This window comes from Schistocerca serialis, chromosome 7 (genome assembly GCF_023864345.2).
Source record: "Schistocerca serialis cubense isolate TAMUIC-IGC-003099 chromosome 7, iqSchSeri2.2, whole genome shotgun sequence".
In the NCBI taxonomy this organism is placed as follows: Eukaryota; Metazoa; Arthropoda; class Insecta; order Orthoptera; family Acrididae; genus Schistocerca; species Schistocerca serialis.
The window spans coordinates 568144068-568170222 of record NC_064644.1 but is presented as its reverse complement, the minus strand read 5'-3'; the positions used below and the strand labels follow the sequence as shown (position 1 = coordinate 568170222).

The 26155-nt window shown below is 44.7% G+C and overlaps 1 protein-coding gene across 1 annotated transcript in view; it reads right to left on the bottom strand.

The window, feature by feature from the left end:
• Positions 1 to 26155, bottom strand: part of LOC126412434 (UDP-glucosyltransferase 2-like) — a 217492-nt gene that overhangs the window by 8456 nt on the left and 182881 nt on the right. Inside the window, exon 6 of the mRNA XM_050082029.1 lies at positions 2731 to 2950. Coding sequence (XP_049937986.1) covers positions 2731 to 2950 — 220 coding nt within the window. The remainder of the gene's footprint in view (positions 1 to 2730; positions 2951 to 26155) is intronic.

Here is a 26155-nt window from a genome sequence, read left to right as displayed (position 1 = left end):
GGTTGCATTCTAGCTGTCACTTTCTGGTTCCCTTTGTAAAGAAACAGAAATGTTATTGAAGTTACAGTAGTATGTTTTGCTTTTTGTTTGTACAGGATACTCAAATAGGGTTATAAATAAATATCAATAAGGGGTAATGCAGGAGTCGGTTTAATAATGAATAAAATAATAGGAGTGCGGGTAAGCTACTACAAACGGCATAGTGAACGCATTATTGTGGCCAAGATAGACACGAAGTCCACGCCTACTACAGTAGTACAAGTTTATATGCCAACTAGCTCTGCAGATGAAGAAATTGAAGAAATGTATGATGAAATAAAAGAAATTATTCACATAGTGAAGGGAGATGAAAATTTAATAGTCATGGGTGACTGGAATTCGGTAGTAGGAAAAGGGAGAGAAGGAAATGGAGTAGGTGAATATGCATTGGGGCTAAGAAATAAAAGAGGAAGCCGCCTGGTAGAATTTTGCACAGAGCACAACTTAATCATAGCTAACACTTGGTTCAAGAATCATAAAAGAAGGTTGTATACATGGAAGAATCCTGGAGATGCTGACAGCTTTCAGAAAGATTATATAATGGTAAGACAGAGATTCAGGAACCAGGTTTTAAATTGTAAGACATTTCCAGGGGCAGATGTGGACTCTGACCACAATCTATCGGTTATGAACTGCAAAGTAAACCTGAAGAAACTGCAAAAAGGATGTGAATTTAAGGAGATGGGACCTGGATAAACTGACTAAACCAGAGGTTGTGCAGAGTTTCAGGGAGAGCATAAGGGAATAATTGACAGGAATGGGGGAAAGAAATACAGTAGAAGAAGAATAGGTAGCTTTGAGAGATGAAGTAGTGAAGGCAGCAGAGGATCAAGTAGGTAAAAAGACGAGGGCTAGTAGAAATCCTTGGGTAACAGAAGAAATATTCAATTTCATTGATGAAAGGAGAAAATATAAAAATGCAGTAAATGAAGCAGGCAAAAAGGAGTACAAACGTCTCAAAAATGAGATCGACAAGAAGTGCAAAATGGCTAAGCAGGGATGGCTAGAGGACAAATGTAAGGATGTAGATGCTTATCTCACTAGGGGTAAGATAGATACTGCCTACAGGAAAATTAAAGAGACCTTTGGAGAAAAGAGAACCACTTGTATGAACATCAAGAGCTCAGATGGAAACCCAGTTCTAAGCAAAGAAGGGAAAGCAGAAAGGTGGAAGGAGTATATAGAGGGTCTATACAAGGGTGATGTACTTGAGGACAATATTATGGAAATGGAAGAGGATGTACATGACGATGAAATGGGAGATACGATACTGCGTGAAGTGTTTGACAGAGCACTGAAAGACCTGAGTCGAAACAAGGCCCCAGGAGTAGACAACATTCCATTAGAACTACTGACGACCTTGGGAGAACCAGTCCTGACAAAACTCTACCATCTGGTGAGCAAGATGTATGAGACCGGCGAAATACCCTCAGACTTTAAGAAGAATATAATAATTCCAATCCCAAAGAAAGCAGGTGCTGACAGATGTGAAAATTACCGAACAATCATTTTAATAAGTCACAGCTGCAAAATACTAACGTGAATTCTTTACAGACGAATGGAAAAACTGGTAGAAGCCAATCTCGGGGAAGATCAGTTTGGATTCCGTAGAAATATTGGAACACGTGAGGCAATACTGACCCTACGACTTACCTTATAAGCTAGATTAACGAACGGCAAGCCTATGTTTCTAGCATTTGTAGACTTAGAGAAAGGTTTTGACAATGTTGACTGGAATACTCTCTTCCAAATTCTAAAGGTGACAGGGGTAAAATACAGGGAGAGCGAAAGGCTATTTAGAATTTGTACAGAAACCAGATGGCAGTTATAAGAGTCGAGGGACATGAAGGGGAAGCAGTGGTTGGGAAGCGAGTGAGACAGGGCTGTAGCTTCTCCCCGATGTAATTCAATCTGTATATTTGGCAAGCATTGAAGGAAACAAAAAAAAAATTCGGAGTAGGTATTAAAATCCATGGAGAAGAAATAAAAACTTTGAGGTTCGCCGATGACATTGTAATTCTGTCAGAAACAGCAAAGGACTTGGAAGAGCAGTTGAACGGAATAGATAGTGTCTTGAAAGGAGGATATAAGATGAACATGAACAAAAGCAAAACGGGGATAATGGAATGTATTCGAATTAAGTCGGGTGATGCTGAGGGAATCAGATTAGGAAATGAGACACTTAAAGTAGTAAAGGGTTTTGCTATTTGGGGAGCAAAATAACTGATGATGGACGAAGTAGAGAGGATATAAAATGTAAACTGGCAATGGCAAGGGAAGCGTTTCTGAAGAAGAGAAATTTGTTAACATCGAGTATAGATTTAAGTGTCACATGTGTGTGCTGTGCTGAGGGCTTCACTGTGGCTTCACTGAAGAGCACAACAACAACACTCTTATTGCGGCTTTTAGCTGATTACATGTACTCAGTCAAGCTTTTGTCACTTCAGGCTGCCTAGTAATGCAACATTTTCTGAAGACACATGAAACTGAAACTGAAACTGAAACTATCGAGAGTCGACTGTATAGCAGTTAACACGAAGCTCTGTCTACGTGGCTTTGCAGTGTAAGAGCATCTCAGAGAAAATGTCGTAATGTGGAGAAAGAATGGGAAGTATGGGCCAGATACTATGAGGTCGATCGAGATACGTGTGTGCTGTGCTGAGGGTAATGGAGAGAGGGCGGGGAGCTCACGTGCGGTCCTCCAGGACGGTGCGCACGGCGCGCAGCACGGCCTCCTTGGTGATGTGTCGGTGGCGCAGGCGCACGCCGATGCCGGCGGACACGATCTTGCCGCAGTTGTGCTCCTGGTCCGAGAAGAAGGGGATGCCGACCAGCGGGATGGCTCGCAGCGCCGCCTCGTTCAGGCTCTGCAGGCCGCCCTGCATCACGAACAGCTTCACGTTGCGGTGCGCTGAAACAGTAATGCACGTCAACTTAGGGCACTCGTCGTGATTTCGTAGCACGGAGCGAGTCCCTCCCCACTCGGCATGCGGCGCCAGAGGTGGAGGTGTTTGCTCGCTGCAGCAGGATGGGAGTCAGAACATCGAAGAAGCTGCTGACAAAAGCACCGGTGTCGACAAGCGAGCAACCGTGAGGGAACCTTGCTGCGAGTAGCACAACAGCTGGGTGTTGGAGCCACGACAATCGGAAAACAGTCAGCTGAGGACTGAAAATATTCAGAGAGCGGGTGGCTAATGAGAGAGCACAGGCTGGGCAGTCCTCGCCTGGTGCCTGGGAGGTTTCTGCCCGGAGAGCACGGCTGTGACTGTTGGTCGTGCTGCGTCCGAGGAAAGTTCCATACCTGTCAGTAAAAATGACCGCCCTTTAATGCTAGCTACTGATTCTTTTGGCTTCTCAACGTTATTTCGTTGAAACCTGTTTTAACAGACCTCTTCCTAAAATTTCCACAGTCTATAAGTTGTCCTACTCCTTTGTCCACTCGGTGACTTCAGGAACTACAGGAGATTCAAATTTATTGTCAGAGGTCGTAACAAGTACGAACAGTCTGGCACTTAACTCTTATATCGATGGCTGCGTTGTTGTCTTCTTGAAGTCTAGAGGTGATTCCACTGCGAGGTTCCCGCGGTTTTCTTTGCGTTTGGATGAGACTAACTGGTTTGTAGGGCGACGAGGTATTTTGATTTTTGAAGAGCAAGCGTTACATTAGTTTTTCACATCACTATTTAATTCATTTATTCACATTTAACACTTCTACACTAATATACGACATTGTTTTCCACCACATCTGTATCACCACCTCCTCCAACCCACGCTCCCGATCAAAAGACCGCCAACCACCTCTTCCAAAGATCCACCTCCTTCCCACATGACCAAAGATAGCAGTCTCTTATTTGCTAAACTCACAGTCAAAGGCTATATTTACATAAAATATTAAACGTAAAGAAATTACAGACATACATGATTTTACATTCTGTTATACTGTGCAAGATGTATTTTTTGAACTGTGTGTTATACTGCCACACTTCGTGCACATGGACGACACTCCTGTGACCGGGAAGGGAAATACGAGGGAGGGGAAAACGGGTTCCAGTGTAGCAGACGAGCAAGGGGGCTGGAGACGGCACGACCGTAAGTAAGAAATTGTAAGCATATCTCTTTTACGTGGGTAGCCACGTGAAACATACCATTTGGCCGTAAACAGTACGGGGTTTACAGATCATTACAGTAATTAAATACACAACAACGCATTAAAAATAATACAGTTCATCGTTTGGCATTATACTATGGATCTTTCGTTGTCACTTTTTCCAAATACAAAACATACTAAGAAAATGCTCCATACCGATTTTCCTCATTTTACGTATCCGTGTTCGTTTCACTTTCCCTGGTAGTCACTAATTCACTTTCGTCTTCCCTTGCAGAATTATAATTATTCCCATCAGTATGACTATAACTATTTGAGTATATACCACTTCCCACATTTGTAATCATTTCCAGCACTGGTTCCAGTAAATCTTCACTTGACATATCCTGCTCTTCAATTTCATTTATGTGCTTACGGCGTTTCATCCAGTCTTCTTCCTTTCATCGAAGCAATTTGTTTATCAGTGTTAAAAAGCACTCAATCATCAGGCCACAAGTGGCCCATCGGGACCGTCCGACCGCCGTGTCATCCTCGGCTGAGGATGCGGATAGGAGGAGTGTGTTGTGAGCACAGCACTCTCCCGGTCGTCATGATGGTTTTGTTTGCCGGAGCCGCTACTAATCGGTCGAGTAGCTCCTCAATTGGCATCACGAGGCTAAGTGCACCCCGAAAAATGGCAACAGCGCATGGCTGCTGGATGGTCAACCATCCAAGTGCCGACCACGCCCGACAGCGCTGTCTCATACATCTTGCTCACCAGATGGTAGAGTTTTGTCAGGACTGGCTCTCCCAAGGTCGTCAGTAGTTCTAATGGAGTGTTGTCTACTCCCAGGGCCTTGTTTCGACTCAGGTCTTTCAGTGCACTGTCAAACTCTTCACGCAGTATCGTATCTCCCATTTCATCTCCATCTACATCCTCTTCCATTTCCATAATATTGTCCTCAAGTACATAACCCTTGTATAGACCCTCTATATACTCCTTCCACCTTTCTGCTTTCCCTTCTTTGCTTAGAACTGGGTTTCCATCTGAGCTCTTGATATTCATACAAGTGGTTCTCTTTTCTCCAAAGGTCTCTTTAATTTTCCTGTAGGCAGTATCTATCTTACCCCTAGTGACATAAGCCTCTACATCCTTACATTTGTCCTCTAGCCTTCCCCGCTTAGCCATTTTGCACTTCCTGTCGATCTCATTTTTGAGACGTTTGTATTCCTTTTTGCCTGCTTCATTTACTGCATTTTTATATTTTCTCCTTTCATGAATTAAATTGAATATTTCTTCTGTTACCCAAGCATTTCTACTAGCCCTCGTCTTTTTACCTACTTGAGCCTCTGCTGCCTTCACTACTTCATCCCTCAGAGCTACCCATTCTTCTTCTACTGTATTTCTTTCCCCGTCAATTGTTCCCTTATGCTGTCCCTGAAACTCTGTACAACCTCTGGTTTAGTCAGTTTATCGAGGTCCCGTCTCCTTAAATTCCCACCTTTTTGCAGTTTCTTCAGTTTTAATCTACTGTTCATAACTAATAGATTGTGGTCAGAGTCCACACCTGCCCCTGGAAATGTCTTACAATTTAAAACCTGGTTCCCAAATCTCTGTCTTACCATTATATAATCTATCTGAAACCTGTCAGTATCTCCAGGCTTCTTCCATGTACACAACCTTCTTTCATGATTCTTAAACCAAGTGATAGCTATGGTTAAGTTATGCTCTGTGCAAAATTCTACCAGGCTGCTCCCTCTTTCATTTCTTACTCCCAGTCCATATTCACCTACTATGTTTCCTTCTCTCCCTTTTCCTACTGACGAATTCCAGTCACCCATGACTATTAAATTTTCGTCTCCCTTCACTACCTGAATAATTTCTTTTATCTCGTCATACATTTCATCAATTTCTTCATCATCTGCAGAGCTAGTTGGCATATAAACTTGTACTACTGTAGTAGGCATGGGCTTTGTGTCTATCTTCCCCACAATAATGCGTTCGCTATGCTGTTTGTAGTAGCTAACCCGCACTCCTATTCTTTTATTCATTATTAAACCTACTCCTGCATTACCCCTATTTGATTTTGTATTTATAACCCTGTAATCACCAGACCAAAAGTCTTGTTCCTCCTGCTACCGAACTTCACTAATTCCCACTATATCTAACTTTAACCTATCCATTTCCCTTTTTAAATTTTCTAACCTACCTGCCGATTAAGGGATCTGACATTCCACGCTCCGATTCGTAGAACGCCAGTTTTCTTTCTCCTGATAACGACGACGTCCTCTTGAGTAGTCCCCGCCTGGAGATCCGAATGGGGGACTATTTTACCTCCGGAATATTTTACCCAAGAGGAAGCCATCGTCATTTAACCATACAGTAAAGCTGCATGCCCTCGGGAAAAATTACGGCTGTAGTTTCCCCATGCTTTCAGCCGTTCGCAGTACCAGCACAGCAAGGCCGTTTTGGTTAGTGTTACAAGGCCAAATCAGTCACTCATCCAGACTGTTGCCCCTGCAACTACTGAAAAGGCTGCTGCCCCTCTTCAGGCGCCACACGTTTGTCTGGCCTCTCAACAGATACCCCCCTCCGTTGTGGTTGCACCTACGGTACGCTACCTACGGTATCGCTGAGGCACGCAAGCCTCCCCACCAACGGCAAGGTCCATGGTTCATGGGGTGGGGCGGGGGAGGGGACTTTCACTGGTAGTGTTAACTAATTCACTTTCGCCTTCTCTTGCAGAATTATAATTGTTCCCATCAGTGTGGCTCTCACTATTTGATTATATACCACTTCCCAAATTTGTGATGGTTTCCAGCATGTGTTCCAGCAAATTTTCACTTGAAATATCCTGCTCTTCAATTTCATTTATGTGCTGAAGGCGTTTCTTCCAGTCTTCTTTTTTTCATCGAAGCAATTTGTTCATCTATCAGTGTTAAAAAGCACTCCGTCATCAGGCCACAAGTGGCCCATCGGGACCGTCCGACTGCCGTGTCACCGTCGGCTGAGGATGTGGATAGGAGGAGCGTGTCGTTAGCACACTGCTCTCCCGGTCGTTAGGATGGTTTTCTTTGACCGGAGCCGCTACTATTCGGTCGAGTAGCTTCTCAATTGGCATCACGAGGCTGAGTGCACTCCGAAAAATTGCAACAGCGCATGGCGGCCCAGATGGTCAATCATCCAAGTGTTGGCCACGCCCGACAGCGCTTAACTTCAGTGATCTGACAGGAACCGGTGTATCCATTGCGGCAAGGCCGTTACCCTATCAGTGTTAAAAACATGTCCATTCTGTATGACACACTATGTTGAAAAAAGCTGTTCTTGACTCTTGTTCCTTACAAACCGCACAGGATTCCATTCCCATGATGTCCTAACCTGCCTCGATAGAGAGGGTGTTCGACTATTAGCTTGGACAGGAATTTCTTGAGATCTCTCATCCACTGAAAATATTTGGTCATGGGTCACAAGTCGCTTGCACGCCATTATCCTCCAGCAATTACTATTACTGAATTCTGATATGACTACTGAAGATATGAGACAACAAGGGTAAGCAATAATTTAATCTCAAGGTAACTATGTAATTCGAAACAGTGTCACATTTCTAGGGCAACTGTGCGTGGTAAATTCAAGGTCCCTACATAACTTGATGCCTGTCACGTGCCAAAATAACCTCCCCCCTCCAACACTCACACTGTCAGCCAATTGTACTACTAAAAATGGAGCAAAATGAAGATCACTGTGTGGGTTCTGGTACCAAAATCAAAGTCACCCTCTTCCCATTGGCTGAATTACTATAGTGTGACGACAGCATGGCATTTTCTGCAAGTATTCCAGTGCATAACTACTGCGCACAGCTATTTACAGTTTTAAAATAATTTCTTACATTTTTTGGTTGATTCCCCTCCCCAGCATTCCAAATATCCACTTTCAAGGCCTTAACCCAAAGATGCTTGTAAATACCAGATTTCAAATGTTAACTACATTCCATAGTGTGATGTTTTAAACAAATGCACCAATATCCCATGTTAAAGAATCAGCACAGGCCGATATTTTAAATAATACACCAATATCCCACAGTAAACAATTAGAACACTGCAACAAATGCTCTCTTCCTACATAGCAAGTCTACATTGACTGTAAGGACCATATGCCTGTATTATTAGAGTGTTAACGATAATGATACACACACACACACACACACACACACACACACCACACACGCCACTACGTTTACACTGTAAAGAATTATTCCAACCCATCTATGCTGCTAACTTTAACCACCTGCATAAAAATGACTTTGTAGTGCGATCATGACGTCACGAAAAAGATGTCTTAGAGGAATGAGGCACTAAAAGATTACAGTATACTTGTAAATAACTGTGGTAAAATCCGTGTAGGAGCGTTTCTGCAGAAAAGTATTTTATGTTAAAAAAAACACACACACACACACAAGACAGGACTAAACAGTACTACACAGAATTTACCCCACTTCTACGGTAACAGCAACGACTGTTGTTTGATAGGAATGGTACAGGAATGCCCTTTATTTAAAACAAAGAGTAACTATCCATCATCCACTCCATAATTGCACATGGCCTCTGCACTGCCTGTTGGCACCGTATGAACAGGGCCACGCTCCACTCACTACAGTTCTAGTTACAAACATCTACTGCACAGTAAACTTTTCTTTTATCCTGAGTGTACTAAAAACGTTCTGGGACATTGGCAACACATAGAGTTGTTTCATTGTGACAACCTGACTATAACTAACAACCTCGTAAGGACAGGGCTGAGTCCTTCTCTAAGAAACCTATCTGAGGAGGATCCGATATCGCACAGCAATACACTATACAAGGAAAGACAGTATTAGTAGTGCAATACATATCCTACGTGTTTGCTCTTCCACATGGCTTAGACACACACACTTTGCTGGAAAAGATATGAGTATGCCCTTTTAGAGGTTTGAAAGTCACTCAAGATTAACTGCTGAAACAGTGCATATGTATGACATGAAATGTTCACATTTACAGAGTGCTTCTGTGGTAGCACGTTTCGCCCCATACTGAAACACCTGTAAGGTATGTGGGGCAGCTCCCTTGGGCGGCAATGCCATTGCTGACTCTGGCATCTAGTAAATCGAACACATGGCGAATACTGTCTTGGGATATGGTATGCCATGGCTGCTCAGCCCCTTCACATATCACTGTAAGAGTTATTGGTTGGAAATTTGCACGAGTCATTTCTTGTCCCGTCATATCCCACACCTGCTCGACTGGATACAAGACTGGGGATAATGCTGGTCAAGGATACTGCTGCACTTCTCGAAGAGCACGTTGAGTTTCATGGGGAGAGTGTCGGCGAGCCTTATCCTGCTAGAGTAACACGTAACCTTCCTGTTGCAAGAACAGCAAACGAAAAGGTCTAACACCATTCTGCATGTGCTGAGCTCACCAAAGGCGAACGAGGGTTGTAGTTTATGGCACACCAGGCCATAGGGCCTGGGGTGGGGCCAATGTGTTTTGCACGAATGCACACTACGAGATAGTACTCGCCAGGTCTACGTCATGCACGCGAAAGACCATCAGCTGCGTACAGCCTGAATATCCTGTCATAGCCGACGGCCATGGCGCGCCATTCCATTTTTCAAGGCACCCACCAGGCGAGCCTGCATGTCAATGTCCTGAGTGGAAGACAGGCTAGAGTTGTGCATACCTGTAGTCCCACTTCTAATAACTGGTTCGCAACAGTTCGTGTTGATACACCTGGGCTCACAAGACATCTGTGCTGTGGTAGCTGTATGATCTGCTTCCGCTGCCTTCACAATACGACAATCCTGGTGGTTGTATGTGCTGCATGCATGTCCAGGACTGCCTCTACAGGTGTGACGATGTTCATGCGACCACTGATACCAAAGTTATTTCACAACTGAGAAAGCACATCCAATTCGTGTGGCAATTCTCCAAAAGTACCATCCCACAACTTGGAAAGCCACAATATGGCCCATTTCAGACTCGTTCAGTTGGCTGTTGGAAGCATGATTGCATCTCCATGGCACGGTTACCTGCTTGCTTCTCCATTTTGACCATACTGTGCCTTCTGGCTGTGAGCATTACCTTTTAAAGGGTACACACAGATAGCGCTGTGGTAGATATGCCATTTTACTGTCTTTTGGCGGAAGCTGTTGAGACCATTATCAGTAGATTTACCATCCCCCCCGTGGCATATGCGGTCTTTGGATCAAAATCGACGTCGTCTTTCCAGACATACCATTTTTTTCCAGCAGTGTAGATATAGACACACACACACACACACACACACACACACACACAATGTGTGTCCTATGCGTTTGACACACGGCACAAGGCAAATTACAATCGTCAAAAGAAAATTACAGATAGATGGCGCTGTGATGTTGGTATCACTTTCTACTGCACAATGATGTAAGTGTCACGAATATGCAATGAAAAAAAAGCCAGAAAAAAGACGAATAGCTATTAAGAAGCGAAAAACTATTGAGAGAAGATGCTTTCAAAGAGAACTGTGTTTCCATTGCCACTACAATTATACAGGGTGTGATGGTTTTAAATTCAGATATTTTTATAGATGGCACTGGAATGTGCACACATACCAGCGTGTTAGTTGTTTGCCCTCTGCGTCAGACAGTCTTCCCACTAACAGGTTACAAACTTTATGATCTGATGTATTCTGCACATTGATAACTACACCACTAAGTGTACAATACAGGTCGGTATAGACTGTCTGTTTTGTGTCCGTGCAACCACATTTCAACACCTGATCTGCTGCCCAAGGGAAAATAAGTATTAATGGCCTACTCATGCCATATGTGCCTGGAAGTACCAACCAACCAAAAAATATTCTACTCCTAACAGCTATGATCATAAGTATGTAAATGAAGTAAATACTGATGTAATGTTCGCTACACTGTCCTCAGTCACCCACAGAAATGTCTGCACTTATAACAGTTACTCCTGTATATCTGGCATAGCGGTTATAGTGTGGATTAAAGCATGTACGAGCACAAGGATATATAACTATCTTCTTTTCTTTGCTCAGTATGTAAAAGTGTAATAGGAATGAAAATCGATGTCACTGCTACAACACACCCTCCAACTTGCACGGCACAGTGGCTTGTAGAGTGCGTGTATAGATGATGTGCATGCAGACGATGCTGTACGAAGGGTGCAATGCCAGAAGACTAGCTTCAAAATGCTTGTAAGAACTTCATAGAATCGATGATTGATATACGAGACATGACATAAATAAATGTAACATATTGTGTCCATAAAGAAGCAAAGATATCCATCAATTTTCGTTACACTACTGGCAGTAAACCATTGGAATCAGTAACAAGCAGCTAAATACCTTAATGCAAAATTTTTATACTCTATACTACAACTTGTATGAGAATCAGATGCCATGCTGAGGTTCAGTGGCAGAATCTTAAGAAAAGCAACTCATCATCCACGGAGTAGGCAGTCAGCAAAATATCTTTTTGACCAATTAAATCTTTCCACACACAACTTGAGATGTTGCAGTTACATCTGTATTTATTGTATCAGCATGTGGTGGACAGTGTATCATTGTTATTCTATGGGTTTTGAGAAGTCAAAACGCCTTAAGCCGCAACTGTTCCACTGATATTAAGAAAATGATGCAGTGTATCTAAATACTTAGCTATGTTACTATTAAGGAAATAGTTTTAGATTCCTGCAGCAGATGGATGACATGTACGATACACTGTCCTAAATTTGATGTTAGAAACGGATATTAGCTGCTCTGTGCTTCCTCCTCAATGACTCTATGAGACAGAGTGATAGCGAAATTTGTGTTTCGTCCGGCAGCCCGGACATTAGTTTTGCACGTACACTATCACGTGGGGCAGCCACAGCTACAACAAGACGCTGATCCACATCTCGACACCGCGAGGTTGTTTTCGTGATCTCTGCGTCACATTTGTTTGAGTGCGGTGGCTCGCCAGCCTTGTTCACACGTTTTTGACTGGTTTAAATTTGAATGTATTATTTTCTAGGAACTTCATTAGGGTAATTTGCATACTGTAGTTCGTGATTCAATGCTCCAATGTTACGCGTGACACGCAGCCGTGCCAAACTGTTGGGGTCAGAACAATCATGTGGACATGGCAGACACATATGAGAATGACAGTGTAAGGCAGGCCGGTTTGGTAAATAGCGAGATGGAACTTACAGAATTAGCAACACAGTCGGTACAGTCACACAACAGTACGGTTTTTCAAAATGACGTCACCGACGCAATTCACAGTTATTCACACACGGGTGTGCAAGCGTAACAACACCACAGTACGATCGTTAGGCGCGTGCAATCGCGTAGTTCAAACTCAAGTCAGTGACAAGCCACGCCTGAATCGGCGCAAAACAGTGAGCAACACTCATGTCTTGTTCACGTCGCACCCGAATCACGAATAGATTCTCCATCCATGCTTAGTGAACAATGTGACGTAGACAATGACATAATGTCTGCATTCTGGAAATGATTCCAAGCAATGCGCGAACAAGAACGCGCAGAAGATGCGAAAGAACGCGAACAAGAACTGTTAAAGAAAGAAATGATAATTAGATCAAGACCGCACGCTGTCGACATCAACGGGGACAGTTGAAAATTTGTGCCCCGACCGGGACTCGACCTTGGGATCTCCTGCATACACGGCAGACGCTCTATCCATCTGAGCCACCGAGGGCACAGAGGATAGTGCGACTGCAGGGATTTATCCCTTGCAGGCTCCCCGTGTGACCCACATTCTCAACTTAATGTCCACACACTACAATCATAGTGCCCCTGCCCATTACACTCATTACTCGCGGCAGACAATCTTACTGAGTCCCGTAAGAGTTCGGGCAATACGTGTGCATCTGCACAGAAGAAGAAGGTCAATGGCAGGTTAGCCTTAACTATATGAAGATGGTATCTGTTCTTTCAGACATCTTCTCATGTTAGAGAAAGAACAAAAACGCATTGCGGACAAGGCAGACCTCCGGGCTCAGTTTGGTAAGTTACAAAACGTCGACAGAAACTGTTAACGACACAGTACGTAAACAGAACGAAAAAACAGATACCCTACGCGCGGAAGTCGCGGAAGTAAACCGAACATCCACTTCTGCCAAAAGAGTCGTCTATGTAGCACGAGTGCCGGCCGGAGTGGCCGAGTGGTTCTAGGCGCTACAGTCTGGAACCGAGCGCTATGGTCGCAGGTTCGAATCCTGCCTCGGGCATGGATGTGTGTGATGTCCTTAGGTCAGTTAGGTTTAAGTAGTTCTAAGTTCTAGGGGACTGATGACCTCAGATGTTAAATCCCATAGTGCTCAGAGCCATTTGAATTTTTGTAGCACGAGTGGACGTCGCCACTGCTAGTAGAACGTCACATGTCGCCAGAAACAAAGCGAAACTTGCAGTTTCGACGACTACGATGACATCTAAGGCAGACCACGACAGGTTTGCTGCAGCAGAACAGAAAATTTCTGAACAGATCTCCGTTCACCAGGAAAACAATATGCAAAAGTTCGAGTTAATTGGTCGAAGGATCAAAGGCTTGGAACAGAAGATCAACACTCAAAGTCCACATATCGACAACTCTTCAATTAATTATATACCGTTGTCACCCTGTACTTCCGCACCGTCGGACACAAACATACGAACGCTGTGAAGTGCTTCCTTACCACACTACAAATGAATCTCAGCGACAGCACTATTCCAGGTTGAAAACACGCACTTTCAACAACAGGCACAATTACAGAATGCATCAGCGGATGTTGCATTTGACTTCAAGCACTACGTGTCTACTTGGAAATTCGCGTGGCAAAGACAGTTCCTAAAATAATTCGCAACGTCCTGGCCGTTTTATGCAAAATTAGAGTTTGTGTACACGTATACGGGCGATAAAATGCGTCGCGAGTACTGCAATTCATACGAAATCATTCATAGCAAAGGTCAAGGCACTCTGCTCGTCACCAATATAACAATCGCGTGTAAAACACGACATTATAATGTGCCCCGACCTTGAAGCTACCCGATATGACGTCCACGAAGATGCTAGAAGCACTAATGCGGAAAAATCCGTTTCTCGACTCTCCATATTCGGAGCGGGACATCAAAGGAATATATTATTTGAAACTGCCTTTCACCTACCAACAGGCCTCGGTAGAGCGTTGCCAAGGAAGATGTTGTCACGTTCCGTCACCTGTCGCAAGAGGCTGCTGTGGTGATTCACCATCGAAGGAAACCGAAGGCAAAAAACAAAACGGACCGAATAACACTCAGTCGTGCGGAAACAACGGGCGGCGGGATTACTCAAAATACAATAACAACAACAATGGTAAACACATAACAACGGTTGTTACCACAGTAGTCAGCAAGACGACAGGAATTGGCGCGACCAGGCACAAAGTTCATAACCGAACAAAGAAACGAACAGCCAGCGCTTCATAGAACGGAATGGCGAGCTCGTCGAATTGTGGGGTCCTAACTCGACCCCGCATTCTGACAACGCCAAAAACGGCAGTTGACGGCAAAGACGTGCGAGACCATCCCGTAATTCGCGACACAACAAACAAGAACAAGAGTCAGCGAGTCGCATCGGCTGTGAGGAAATACGGGATGTGCTCGCGAATGAGGGGGGGAGGGGGGGGGGGGGGGGGGAAGGACAGTAATCCTGCCGTTCACCCGCCTGTGGCGGCGCTCGGCGCCGGCGACCGCTGCTGGCCTCTCGCCTGTGATGGCCTTGCAAAAAAGTTGTTGAAGCTGATACAATTGTAGCTATTAAGTTGTCCGTCTCTGTTTCCGTACGATTGTAACGGCAACATTATGACAGTTAAGCCTCATTACAAGACGTATCTGAGGTGTACACCTATGCGGCAGCGCGCCAAGCGTACAAGTTTTGGCCTGCAGACTGGTTCTGCTAGGCCTATTGAAAGGGTACTGTAGCCACTTTTCATTAGTCCGGTAGCCCATTTTCACTAGTATTTCTCTCTCCTTCCTTGTTTCTCTTTTCTCATAATTATCATAGTGGTGTGATTGAATGAATGTGGTTGTGTGTCACGTTGCTAGACGGTGGCGTAGTCTGCTGCAGAAAGTCTGCAATAGTCATACAGATTCAGCAGCAGTTGTACAGAATAGCCAACTCTGGTAGAGGTCAAGTAGGCAAAGAGGTTTTCGCTACTTGTGAGAAATCCACCTGCGTTAGGTTGGTGGCGGAAATGGCATCTTTGTGTTTTCCGGGCCACGCGGAGCGTGGAAGAGGCTGGAGAAGAAGCGGGAGGCAGTCTGCCGCCAGTACGGGAAGCGTCCACAGCTGTGCTCCCGTCGAAGAAGGGTGAGTTAGTCTGACCGCGTGGCGCATTGTTACTGTTAGCTTTTGGTCTCGCTTTTCAACTGTGAAAGATTGCTTTGCCTTGTTGCATCAAGGAATGCAAAACTTTGGCAGATTTTACTTTCAGTAAATTTCTATAGCAGACTTGGATCCACCGGAAGAGCGCCACACAAAGTTGTTGATAAGAAGTGAGCACTCGCTTCTGTATGAATGTCTGTTTGCCTTCAGCTGTGCCTGTATAAGCCTTCACCTTTCTAAATATTTATAGCTTTGCCTTCTCGTAAATTTTCCTTCCTTTATGTGTCTTTCGTCCGTGGGGAGCCAGCCACGTGGTAGAACATTATAGTTGTTGGGCTACCGGCATCACTAACTGTCCGATCTCATGTTTCTCTTAAATAATGTTAACTGGTCATGACTGTGTGATGTGATAGTTGCAATTTGGGCGCTATACCTAGAAATTGTGTCTCCACAAACCCCGTGGGCACACGGGTGTACTGCGAAACGTGTACCGTTTCACGAGTTACTGCGATCAGTTGTCAGGCAACAGCAGTTGTACGAATGATTCACATCAATGATTTTAGGTGTAGATTATAGCGGTGAACGTATCGACGCTTTTCTTCAATGTTATCAGGAATTGTGTACATACCTCACATCCATGTCTTACAAATAAATGATGTTATCCACAATTTTCTCTTGTATTCCGAGGTTACGTTTTTGCACCTAAGCCACTCACCTCGTAGCTTTCCTGTTAGCACATCCAACGCGTTTCCTTACGAACAGGTCCAGTGATTAGTTTCCCTATATTTTAAAACAAATGCCTTAGATTAAGTCTTATTTTCAGGTGTGTTGCTGGAAGCTGATCTTCTGCAAAGTGTTCTTGCATGTGCTATTTTATTTTAAATGGTTGATTCTCGTGAACAGTGCACGGGAAATACTATTAATTACGTCGCATCCTCTGTGAGCGATATCACGACGTGCGTATTTTTTTGAGTTTTTGGTCTGTGATCAAATTAATTTATTTTCCGACTCTGCCAAACCTTTGATTAGTTGTATGGTTAGAGTCGGTGGCGACCCTAATCTTCACACGTTAATTTCACAAGCAATAAGTATTTACATTCCCAATAATAACATAATAACCCGTAGAAACAGGTTAGTTAGACTATTACATTACACGATTCGCGCGGGATATACCTGTCGCGAATCAGCGCATGCGCACTAGAGCACAGTAACCCATGGAACTGAAGGAGACTTGTTTTGTTGTAAAGTCGTTCTCACACAGGCTAAAATATGTTGTAAAATAAATTATTAAATTATATACTAAGAGAGGAAGCTGATCGCCGTATTAAAGAAAGATGCATGTCAAATTAAAAGTACACTTAACTTTTCTTTATAGGCCGGCCGCGGTGGTCTCGCGGTTAAGGCGCTCAGTCCGGAACCGCGCGACTGCTACGGTCGCAGGTTCGAATCCTGCCTCGGGCATGGATGTGTGTGATGTCCTTAGGTTAGTTAGGTTTAAGTAGTTCAAAGTTCTAGGGGACTGATGACCACAGAAGTTAAGTCCCATAGTGCTCAGAGCCATTTGAACCATTTTTTTTCTTTATATCATATTCACAGCCTGCTTCGTATGCACAGTTTTTCCGAACTGATACTTCGATCCGACAACAAGCAAATGCAACAGTGTTCTGAGGAAGAGAGAATACGGGCGGGAGCATTGTCTTGGCCAATAATCAGTTCTATCTCTGAAATCAGTTCTACCAACTGACACGTCATTCTTTTTTCAAGTTATTGAACTGGTACAAGTGAACAAGTCTTTTATCTCTGAAGGTGTGGTTGTACCAATTTCAGCAATTCGTACTAAAGGAGCCCAGTCCTACGGTAAGTCAGCATACAAATACATTTCATAGCGTATTTATTTGGCTGCTATCATACATGACAGAATAAAAAAAATATTCTGCCATGTATGATAATCGCACAGCCTATTCGCTATTTATGAGGTTCATTCAAATGAAACCTGGTCAGTGAGTCTACCTTTGCCTTACACGTAAGGTGGCACAACGTAACTGCGGGTATGGTGGCGCCATCTATTGGTGCGTACCGTTTGATGTTGCATAGAGCCAGTGTGGTTTCACGTCGAAGAGAAGGTGGTCACACACCTTATCGCCCACTACCGAACAGACGAGTAAGCAGGAACAAGGAGGAATGATTCGATTTTTGGCGGTGGAGGGAGTTGGAGGCCGTGAATTGTACCGACGTATGAAGGCTGTGTACGGTGAATACACTCTGAGTCTTTCAAGTGTTGTGGAATGGCGCAAACGATTGCTTGAGCGGCGCGAGTCACTGGAAGACGATGCTCGTCCTGGACAGGCTCATCGTGTCATCACACTGGAAATGGTTGCGGAAGTGAATGCTTTAGTCTTGGACAACCTCAGAATCACTGTGGACGAGATCCATCGGATACTGGGTATTAGCGTGGGCACCGCCCGACCCATAATGCAACAATACCTGACCTTCCGAAAAATCTGTGCGCATTGGGTTCCTCACCAACTGACCGCCGAAACGTTATCACAGGTGCCGACTCCATGGGGCCTGAGGGGGCCCGAGCCCCCTCGAAGATTCGTTTGGGCGGCTTTTGTAAAATTACAAAATTATGTTTGAATTTTTTATTTTCCTTGTTAGACGTTAGTTACCTTTTAAAATGCATTTAGTAATTAGTTGAAACAAATAATTATTATGGTAGTAAGCAGGTTAACTGAAAACGAGTGGCGTGAATCATGATAGTGTTCCGGTGCTGCGGGCACACTTACATTTTGGCCCGGTGCGCGAACCTTTGGGTAAGGTCCGGCGCCGGCGGACCAGCGCTGCGGCCACGGCGACATCCAAAGGACTGCAGCAGAAGCTCCTGGAAGCCTCCGCTTCACGTTGCCTTGACGCTTTGAAACATTACGACGCTGCGGCTATATAAAGCCCACCCTGCTGTCGCAGTCATTCAGTGTGGATGGTTTCGTTCTGTGCACGCTGCAGACGTGTTTAGTGTTCCGACTTTAGTGTCTAGTGGACTTTTATATGACTATATTTTATTCAGTTACTTTAGTCTCTTAGTGTATTGTGAATTAAGTTTGCAATGGATAAATTTGTTACCAAAAAGGCGCGTTTGGAAGTTGATGATACTGCAAGTCAACCTCCAACAATTATTGTGTCGTCAATTGCTTCGTCGTCTTCTGCCAAGAACCGTTCACAGCCGAAACCTGGACAATCTGGTAAGGGAAGATCATTTCAGAAGTCTTCGTTGATCAAGTATACATGGCTAGAATATGAAGTATCTACCGATAGGTTTTTGCAAAGCCGGCAAAGAGGCAGACACTAAAAACCTATTACAATTTTCTTCAAAAGATAACATCCATTTACTTCCGTAGGGTTTTCTAACTGGGAAAAGGATTTGGAAAAATTCCGTCTCCATGAAAATATGTTTACGCATAAAGCAGGTGTTATGAAACTAAATTCTATCACTAACCGAAGTGTGGCCTCCCAGTTCAATGAACAGTTAGTGATATGAAGAAAGGCCGTTTAGCTCTTGAGACAATTTTACTACCGTGCAATTTCTATGCCGGCAAGGACTAGCAACTAGAGGGCACGAAGATGTAAACTCAAAATTTTTTTCAATTGTTGGAACTCTGAAAGAATGACATACGTGAGTTTAAAGTTTCGCTAGGGCGTTCGGGGTAAAAGTGGACGTCCCACGATATTCAAAACGAGATCATTGATCTATTAGGAAAGTCTGTGTTGAGAAAGGTATTGGCTTCAATCAAGAAGACTGAACATTTTTCTATTATGGTTGACGAAACAAGTGATTTTTCGATTCACGAACGAGTGTCATTTTGTATTCGTACTGTCGATGATTCCTTAATCATCAACGAAGATTTTATTGGCTTATACGAGACCCTCCAACACTGAATCACAAACTCTGTTTAGTATTTTAAAAGACGCTTTTGCTCGTCTTCATTTGTCAATGGATAACTTAAGAGGACAGTGCTCTATGATGGTGTCTCGAAGTTCAAAGAACTAAAAAATTTAGTTTTGAATATACAACCAAAAGCAAGTTATGTGCACTGCACTGCTCACAGTTAACACTTGGCAGTTGTGGACAGTCCTCGCCATCTTGCGTCTACGAGGGATATTATGCCTTTAGCCAAGGACTTAATAAACACCGTAAGGGAATCCAATAAAAGGATGGGACTTTTCAGAAGCATACGCTGTAACAGCGCCAACGACCAAGTTGGTCTACGACCTCTTTGCCCGACTCGATACGAGGTTCTAGTATCTTAAGCATATCGAAAAACTGAAAAACTAGAAGTTTTTCAAAGTTTTTTGAAACATTTTCTGCAGAAGTCAAAACAGAGGCAGGTTACAAACGTGCAGGCTACCTGAGTCAACTTTATAATTCAAGAATTATTTCTTTTTACGTCTTTATTGCCATGTAATGAACCCAGCAGAGGATGTCAATGAAAAAATTCAATGTCTTCGTCCACGTGTTGCTGATCTGGAAAAAATATATGAGGGCCTGATTTGTATATTGGATGGAATGTGTGATAGTTTTGAACACTTTTGGGAATTGTGTTTAAAAGAAAAATCTTCACAAGTTGATGATCCTTCGCTTCCTCTGAATCTAAGTATACCATAGAAGTAGGAAAACAACGAAGTTAGCTCACCGCACAATTTCAAAACCCCAAAGATATACTACAAAACTGCTTACATTGCAGTTTATGAAACGGTGCAATCTTGCATTACTGAGCGGCTTGCTTCAACTGGACTCACACAGGTCATTGCAGCTGAACAAGAGAGCTTGCTTTTAGTAAACAGAGGTGAAACAAATTTGGAAAAATCAACTGAGTTTTTCAAAAATTACCTAGACATTGAGAGTCTGCGCTTACACTTGAATATGTTAGACTTAATCGCAAATAAAAACAACTGGTCTTAAAAAACATGTGTGATATAAGAAAGTACATTACACAAGAGCCTGGAGTTGGAGAAATGTTAAGTGAAATAGTGAAGAGCATTAAGCTTCTGCAAGTGTTCCAATCACGACAGCAACAACAGAACGATCATTTAGCGCCCTTAGACGTTTGAAGTCATATCTCCGATCAACAATGGGACAGAAGCGATTGATCAACTTGGCTGTTCTTCTTGCCCACCGAGATGTTTTGGATTAATTGGATATCCGACCAGTCATCAACGACTCCATATTCTGGAATCCAGTCTTTCTAAAGACACTCTAGCCTTAGTAATGGTATTTAGAGCAAAATTAAAAATCTTTATAAAATAGAGAATAATGTTGAATTTTCGGTTTAAAAATATTAGTACTAGTTTACTACTGTATTACTATATTACTATAGCACTGTATTAGTTTTTTCAAATACTTAAACATTTTTAGGGTGTAAGACCCTATTAAAACCAGCTACACTCCTGGAAATGGAAAAAAGAACACATTGACACCGGTGTGTCAGACCCACCATACTTGCTCCGGACACTGCGAGAGGGCTGTACAAGCAATGATCACACGCGCGGCACAGCGGACACACCAGGAACCGCGGTGTTGGCCGTCGAATGGCGCTAGCTGCGCAGCATTTGTGCACCGCCGCCGTCAGTGTCAGCCAGTTTGCCGTGGCATACGGAGCTCCATCGCAGTCTTTACACTGGTAGCATGCCGCGACAGCGTGGACGTGAACCGTATGTGCAGTTGACGGACTTTGAGCAAGGGTGTATAGTGGGCATGCGGGAGGCCGGGTGGACGTACCGCCGAATTGCTTAACACGTGGGGCGTGAGGTCTCCACAGTACATCGATGTTGTCGCCAGTGGTCGGCGGAAGGTGCACGTGCCCGTCGACCTGGGACCGGACCGCAGTGACGCACGGATGCACGCCAAGACCGTAGGATCCTACGCAGTGCCGTAGGGGACCGCACCGCCACTTCCCAGCAAATTAGGGACACTGTTGCTCCTGGGGTATCGGCGAGGACCATTCGCAACCGTCTCCATGAAGCTGGGCTACGGTCCCGCACACCGTTAGGCCGTCTTCCGCTCACGCCCCAACATCGTGCAGCCCGCCTCCAGTGGTGTCGCGACAGGCGTGAATGGAGGGACGAATGGAGACGTGTCGTCTTCAGCGATGAGAGTCGCTTCTGCCTTGGTGCCAATGATGGTCGTATGCGTGTTTGGCGCCGTGCAGGTGAGCACCACAATCAGGACTGCATACGACCGAGGCACACAGGGCCAACACCCCGCATCATGGTGTGGGGAGCGATCTCCTACACTGGCCGTACACCACTGGTGATCGTCGAGGGGACACTGAATAGTGCACGGTACATCCAAACCGTAATCGAACCCATCGTTCTACCATTCCTAGACCGGCAAGGGAACTTGCTGTTCCAACAGGACAATTCACGTCCGCATGTATCCCGTACCACCCAACGTGCTCTAGAAGGTGTAAGTCAACTACCCTGGCCAGCAAGATCTCCGGATCTGTCCCCCATTGAGCATGTTTGGGACTGGATGAAGCGTCGTCTCACGCGGTCTGCACGTCCAGCACGAACGCTGGTCCAACTGAGGCGCCAGGTGGAAATGGCATGGCAAGCCGTTCCACAGGACTACATCCAGCATCTCTACGATCGTCTCCATGGGAGAATAGCAGCCTGCATTGCTGCGAAAGGTGGATATACACTGTACTAGTGCCGACATTGTGCATGCTCTGTTGCCTGTGTCTACGTGCCTGTGGTTCTGTCAGTGTGATCATGTGATGTATCTGACCCCAGGAATGTGTCAATAAAGTTTCCCCTTCCTGGGACAATGAATTCACGGTGTTCTTATTTCAATTTCCAGGAGTATATTTACATACTTTTTGACTGAGAGTATTAGGCATAATGTGTTAACTTTATTAACTGTATTAAAGCATTAACTTTGAGATATTGTTTTTATTTAATGAACCCTGAGCCTTATTCAAACTAAGCTTAAATTAGCTATTTCACTTATTAATCAAAGTGCTATTACTGTGCGACAGCAATATTTTATGTTTTATTCTTTTAATGATTTTAATAATATCAGTCTTTCAAGAGTTATATATTCGCCGTTCTGTAATATACTATAAGCATGATTATTGCTGTAAATTAAATTAGCTTTTTACGGAAGTATCGTGCGTGTTTATGTTTTTTTTTCTTTTTTCAAAGCCAAAAAATGAGTCAGGCTTGTAGAGTTTCCCGGAGTGTCGAGTTATGGAGAGTCCAGCTTTCGAGGTTCTAATGTTGGTCATATGACTCCAAAATGCTTAGAAAAACTTTAAAACTCACTTTTTTCATCTCCCAGTATGCCCCCCCCCCCCCCCAATATATTTTATAAGTCGGCGCCCCTGAAGGTGATCATGAGGAGGAATACGGCTTTCTGTTGCGTATTGTCTCACAGGTGACGAAACATGGTGTCACCATTTTGAACCGGAAAGCAAGCGTCAGAGCAAGCAGTGGAAACATGCGACATCACCACCTCCAAACAAATCACAGGCCGTGCACACCAGTTCTGCTACGCTCATGATGTCCTTCCTTTTTGACCACAAGGTCCCACTCCCTGTCGAGTTCCTGGTATGGGAAACCACCATCAACGCTCATCGTTATCAAGCCACTTTACAGAACCTTAGACGAGCCACCAAATCGAAACGCCGAGGCATGTTGTTCAATGGCGTTATCCTCCTGCATAATAATGCGCGCCCCACACGGCCAATGCGGTGAAGACGCAGCAGTTTCGGTGGGAAACGCTGGATCATCCACCGTACAGTCCTGAGCTTTCACCGTGTGACTTTCATGTGTTGGGACTTCTAAAACAAGCTATTTGCGGAATCGATTCGAAACGGAAGACGAAGGGCATGACTGGGTCCAGTGCTGGATCCAACAGCAGCCTACTAGCTTCTTCAAGCATGGAGTCGACCGGCTCGTGTCGCCATGGGATAAATGTGCCAACAGTTTTGGCGACTATTTTTGAGTATGTGTACTGTTTACAACTACATTTTTGAGTTAATAAAATCGTTACCGATACTTTACACTAGTGACTGGGTTTCATTTGAATGCCCTTATACTATGGCACTGAGTACTTTAAGTACCCTAGTGTATTTATCAGCGTACTTAGTACAAACTCTTTTTTAGACCATCGTGTCTGGAGGACCCTCAAGAGACAGAGACAGATGGAGAAAATGGGAATCTGGTGCATCGAAAAGAAAAAAAATGGAGCTCTTATCCAAGTGTCCTTAGTTTCTGAAACAAAATCAGCTTCAGGGTCGAATGAATCTGTTACCCAGCAGCCGGCCGCAGTGGCCGAGCGGTTCTAGGCCCCACAGTCTGGAGCCGCGCGACCGCTACGGTCGCAGGTTCGAATCCTGCCTCGGGCATGCATGTGTGTGATGTCCTTAGGTTAGTTAGGTTTAAGTTGTTTTAAGTTCTAGGGGACTGATGACCTCAGATGTTAAGTCCCATAGTGCTCAGAGCCATTTGAACCATTTGTTACCCAGCATCAGAGTTGGGTGAAACTGCTGTGAACCGATATTTTGAGCAATAAAGACCTCAAAAGTGATAATCAAGAGCAAACCGTTCATATAAGAGAGTCATTCATAGAATTAGATCCGGGAAATTTGGTATTTCCAGTAACAGATTTGCAACATCATGATTTAATTCAAAATTGCCCCCAAGCAAGACCAACAGAAACTTGATGAAAGAAACCCCCAAAGATACAAATAAAAGTCATTTTACTAGAAAATTGAGTAACAATGAAAAGCAACATCGCAGATGGTTAGCTTACTCCATATCTCAAGACAAAGTTTATTGCTTTCCGTGTTAACTTTTTCACATTTGGAGACGGAGATGGTAAAAGAAAGACGTTGTGACTAGAAAGATCTGAGCAGGATATTGCAAAGGCATGAACATAGTGAAGGACACATGGAGTGCACGATTAGATGGATGGAATTCTGTAAAGGAAGCAAATATGGAAAAACAATAGTTAAGGAAAACGAAAGACTGATTAGGGAATCACAAAAGTATTGATAACTTGCTCGAAAAATTGATCGACATTATAAAATATTTAGTTTCACACAATCCGGCGTTTCGCGAACATCGAGAATCCCTTAACCTGAACGATAGCGGAAACAGTGAAAAATTTTATAGACCTACACTCCTGGAAATTGAAATAAGAACACCGTGAATTCATTGTCCCAGGAAGGGGAAACTTTATTGACACATTCCTGGGGTCAGATACATCACATGATCACACTGACAGAACCACAGGCACATAGACACAGGCAACAGAGCATGCACAATGTCGGCACTAGTACAGTGTATATCCACCTTTCGCAGCAATGCAGGCTGCTATTCTCCCATGGAGACGATCGTAGAGATGCTGGATGTAGTCCTGTGGAACGGCTTGCCATGCCATTTCCACCTGGCGCCTCAGTTGGACCAGCGTTCGTGCTGGACGTGCAGACCGCGTGAGACGACGCTTCATCCAGTCCCAAACATGCTCAATGGGGGACAGATCCGGAGATCTTGCTGGCCAGGGTAGTTGACTTACACCTTCTAGAGCACGTTGGGTGGTACGGGATACATGCGGACGTGCATTGTCCTGTTGGAACAGCAAGTTCCCTTGCCGGTCTAGGAATGGTAGAACGATGGGTTCGATGACGGTTTGAATGTACCGTGCACTATTCAGTGTCCCCTCGACGATCACCAGTGGTGTACGGCCAGTGTAGGAGATCGCTCCCCACACCATGATGCCGGGTGTTGGCCCTGTGTGCCTCGGTCGTATGCAGTCCTGATTGTGGCGCTCACCTGCACGGCGCCAAACACGCATACGACCATCATTGGCACCAAGGCAGAAGCAACTCTCATCGCTGAAGACGACACGTCTCCATTCGTCCCTCCATTCACGCCTGTCGCGACACCACTGGAGGCGGGCTGCACGATGTTGGGACGTGAGCGGAAGACGGCCTAACGGTGTGCGGGACCGTAGCCCAGCTTCATGGAGACGGTTGCGAATGGTCCTCGCCGATACCCCTGGAGCAACAGTGTCCCTAATTTGCTGGGAAGTGGCGGTGCGGTCCCCTACGGCACTGCGTAGGATCCTACAGTCTTGGCGTGCATCCGTGCGTCGCTGCGGTCCGGTCCCAGGTCGACGGGCACGTGCACCTTCCGCCGACCACTGGCGACAACATCGATGTACTGTGGAGACCTCACGCCCCACGTGTTGAGCAATTCGGCGGTACGTCCACCCGGCCTCCCGCATGCCCACTATACGCCCTCGCTCAAAGTCCGTCAACTGCACATACGGTTCACGTCCACGCTGTCGCGGCATGCTACCAGTGTTAAAGACTGCGATGGAGCTCCGTATGCCATGGCAAAGTGGCTGACACTGACGGCGGCGGTGCACAAATGCTGCGCAGCTAGCGCCATTCGACGGCCAACACCGCGGTTCCTGGTGTGTCCGCTGTGCCGTGCGTGTGATCATTGCTTGTACAGCCCTCTCGCAGTGTCCGGAGCAAGTATGGTGGGTCTGACACACCGGTGTCAATGTGTTCTTTTTTCCATTTCCAGGAGTGTATTTAAACTGTAATTTAAATATGATCTCACGCTAACAGAGTACTTGCAA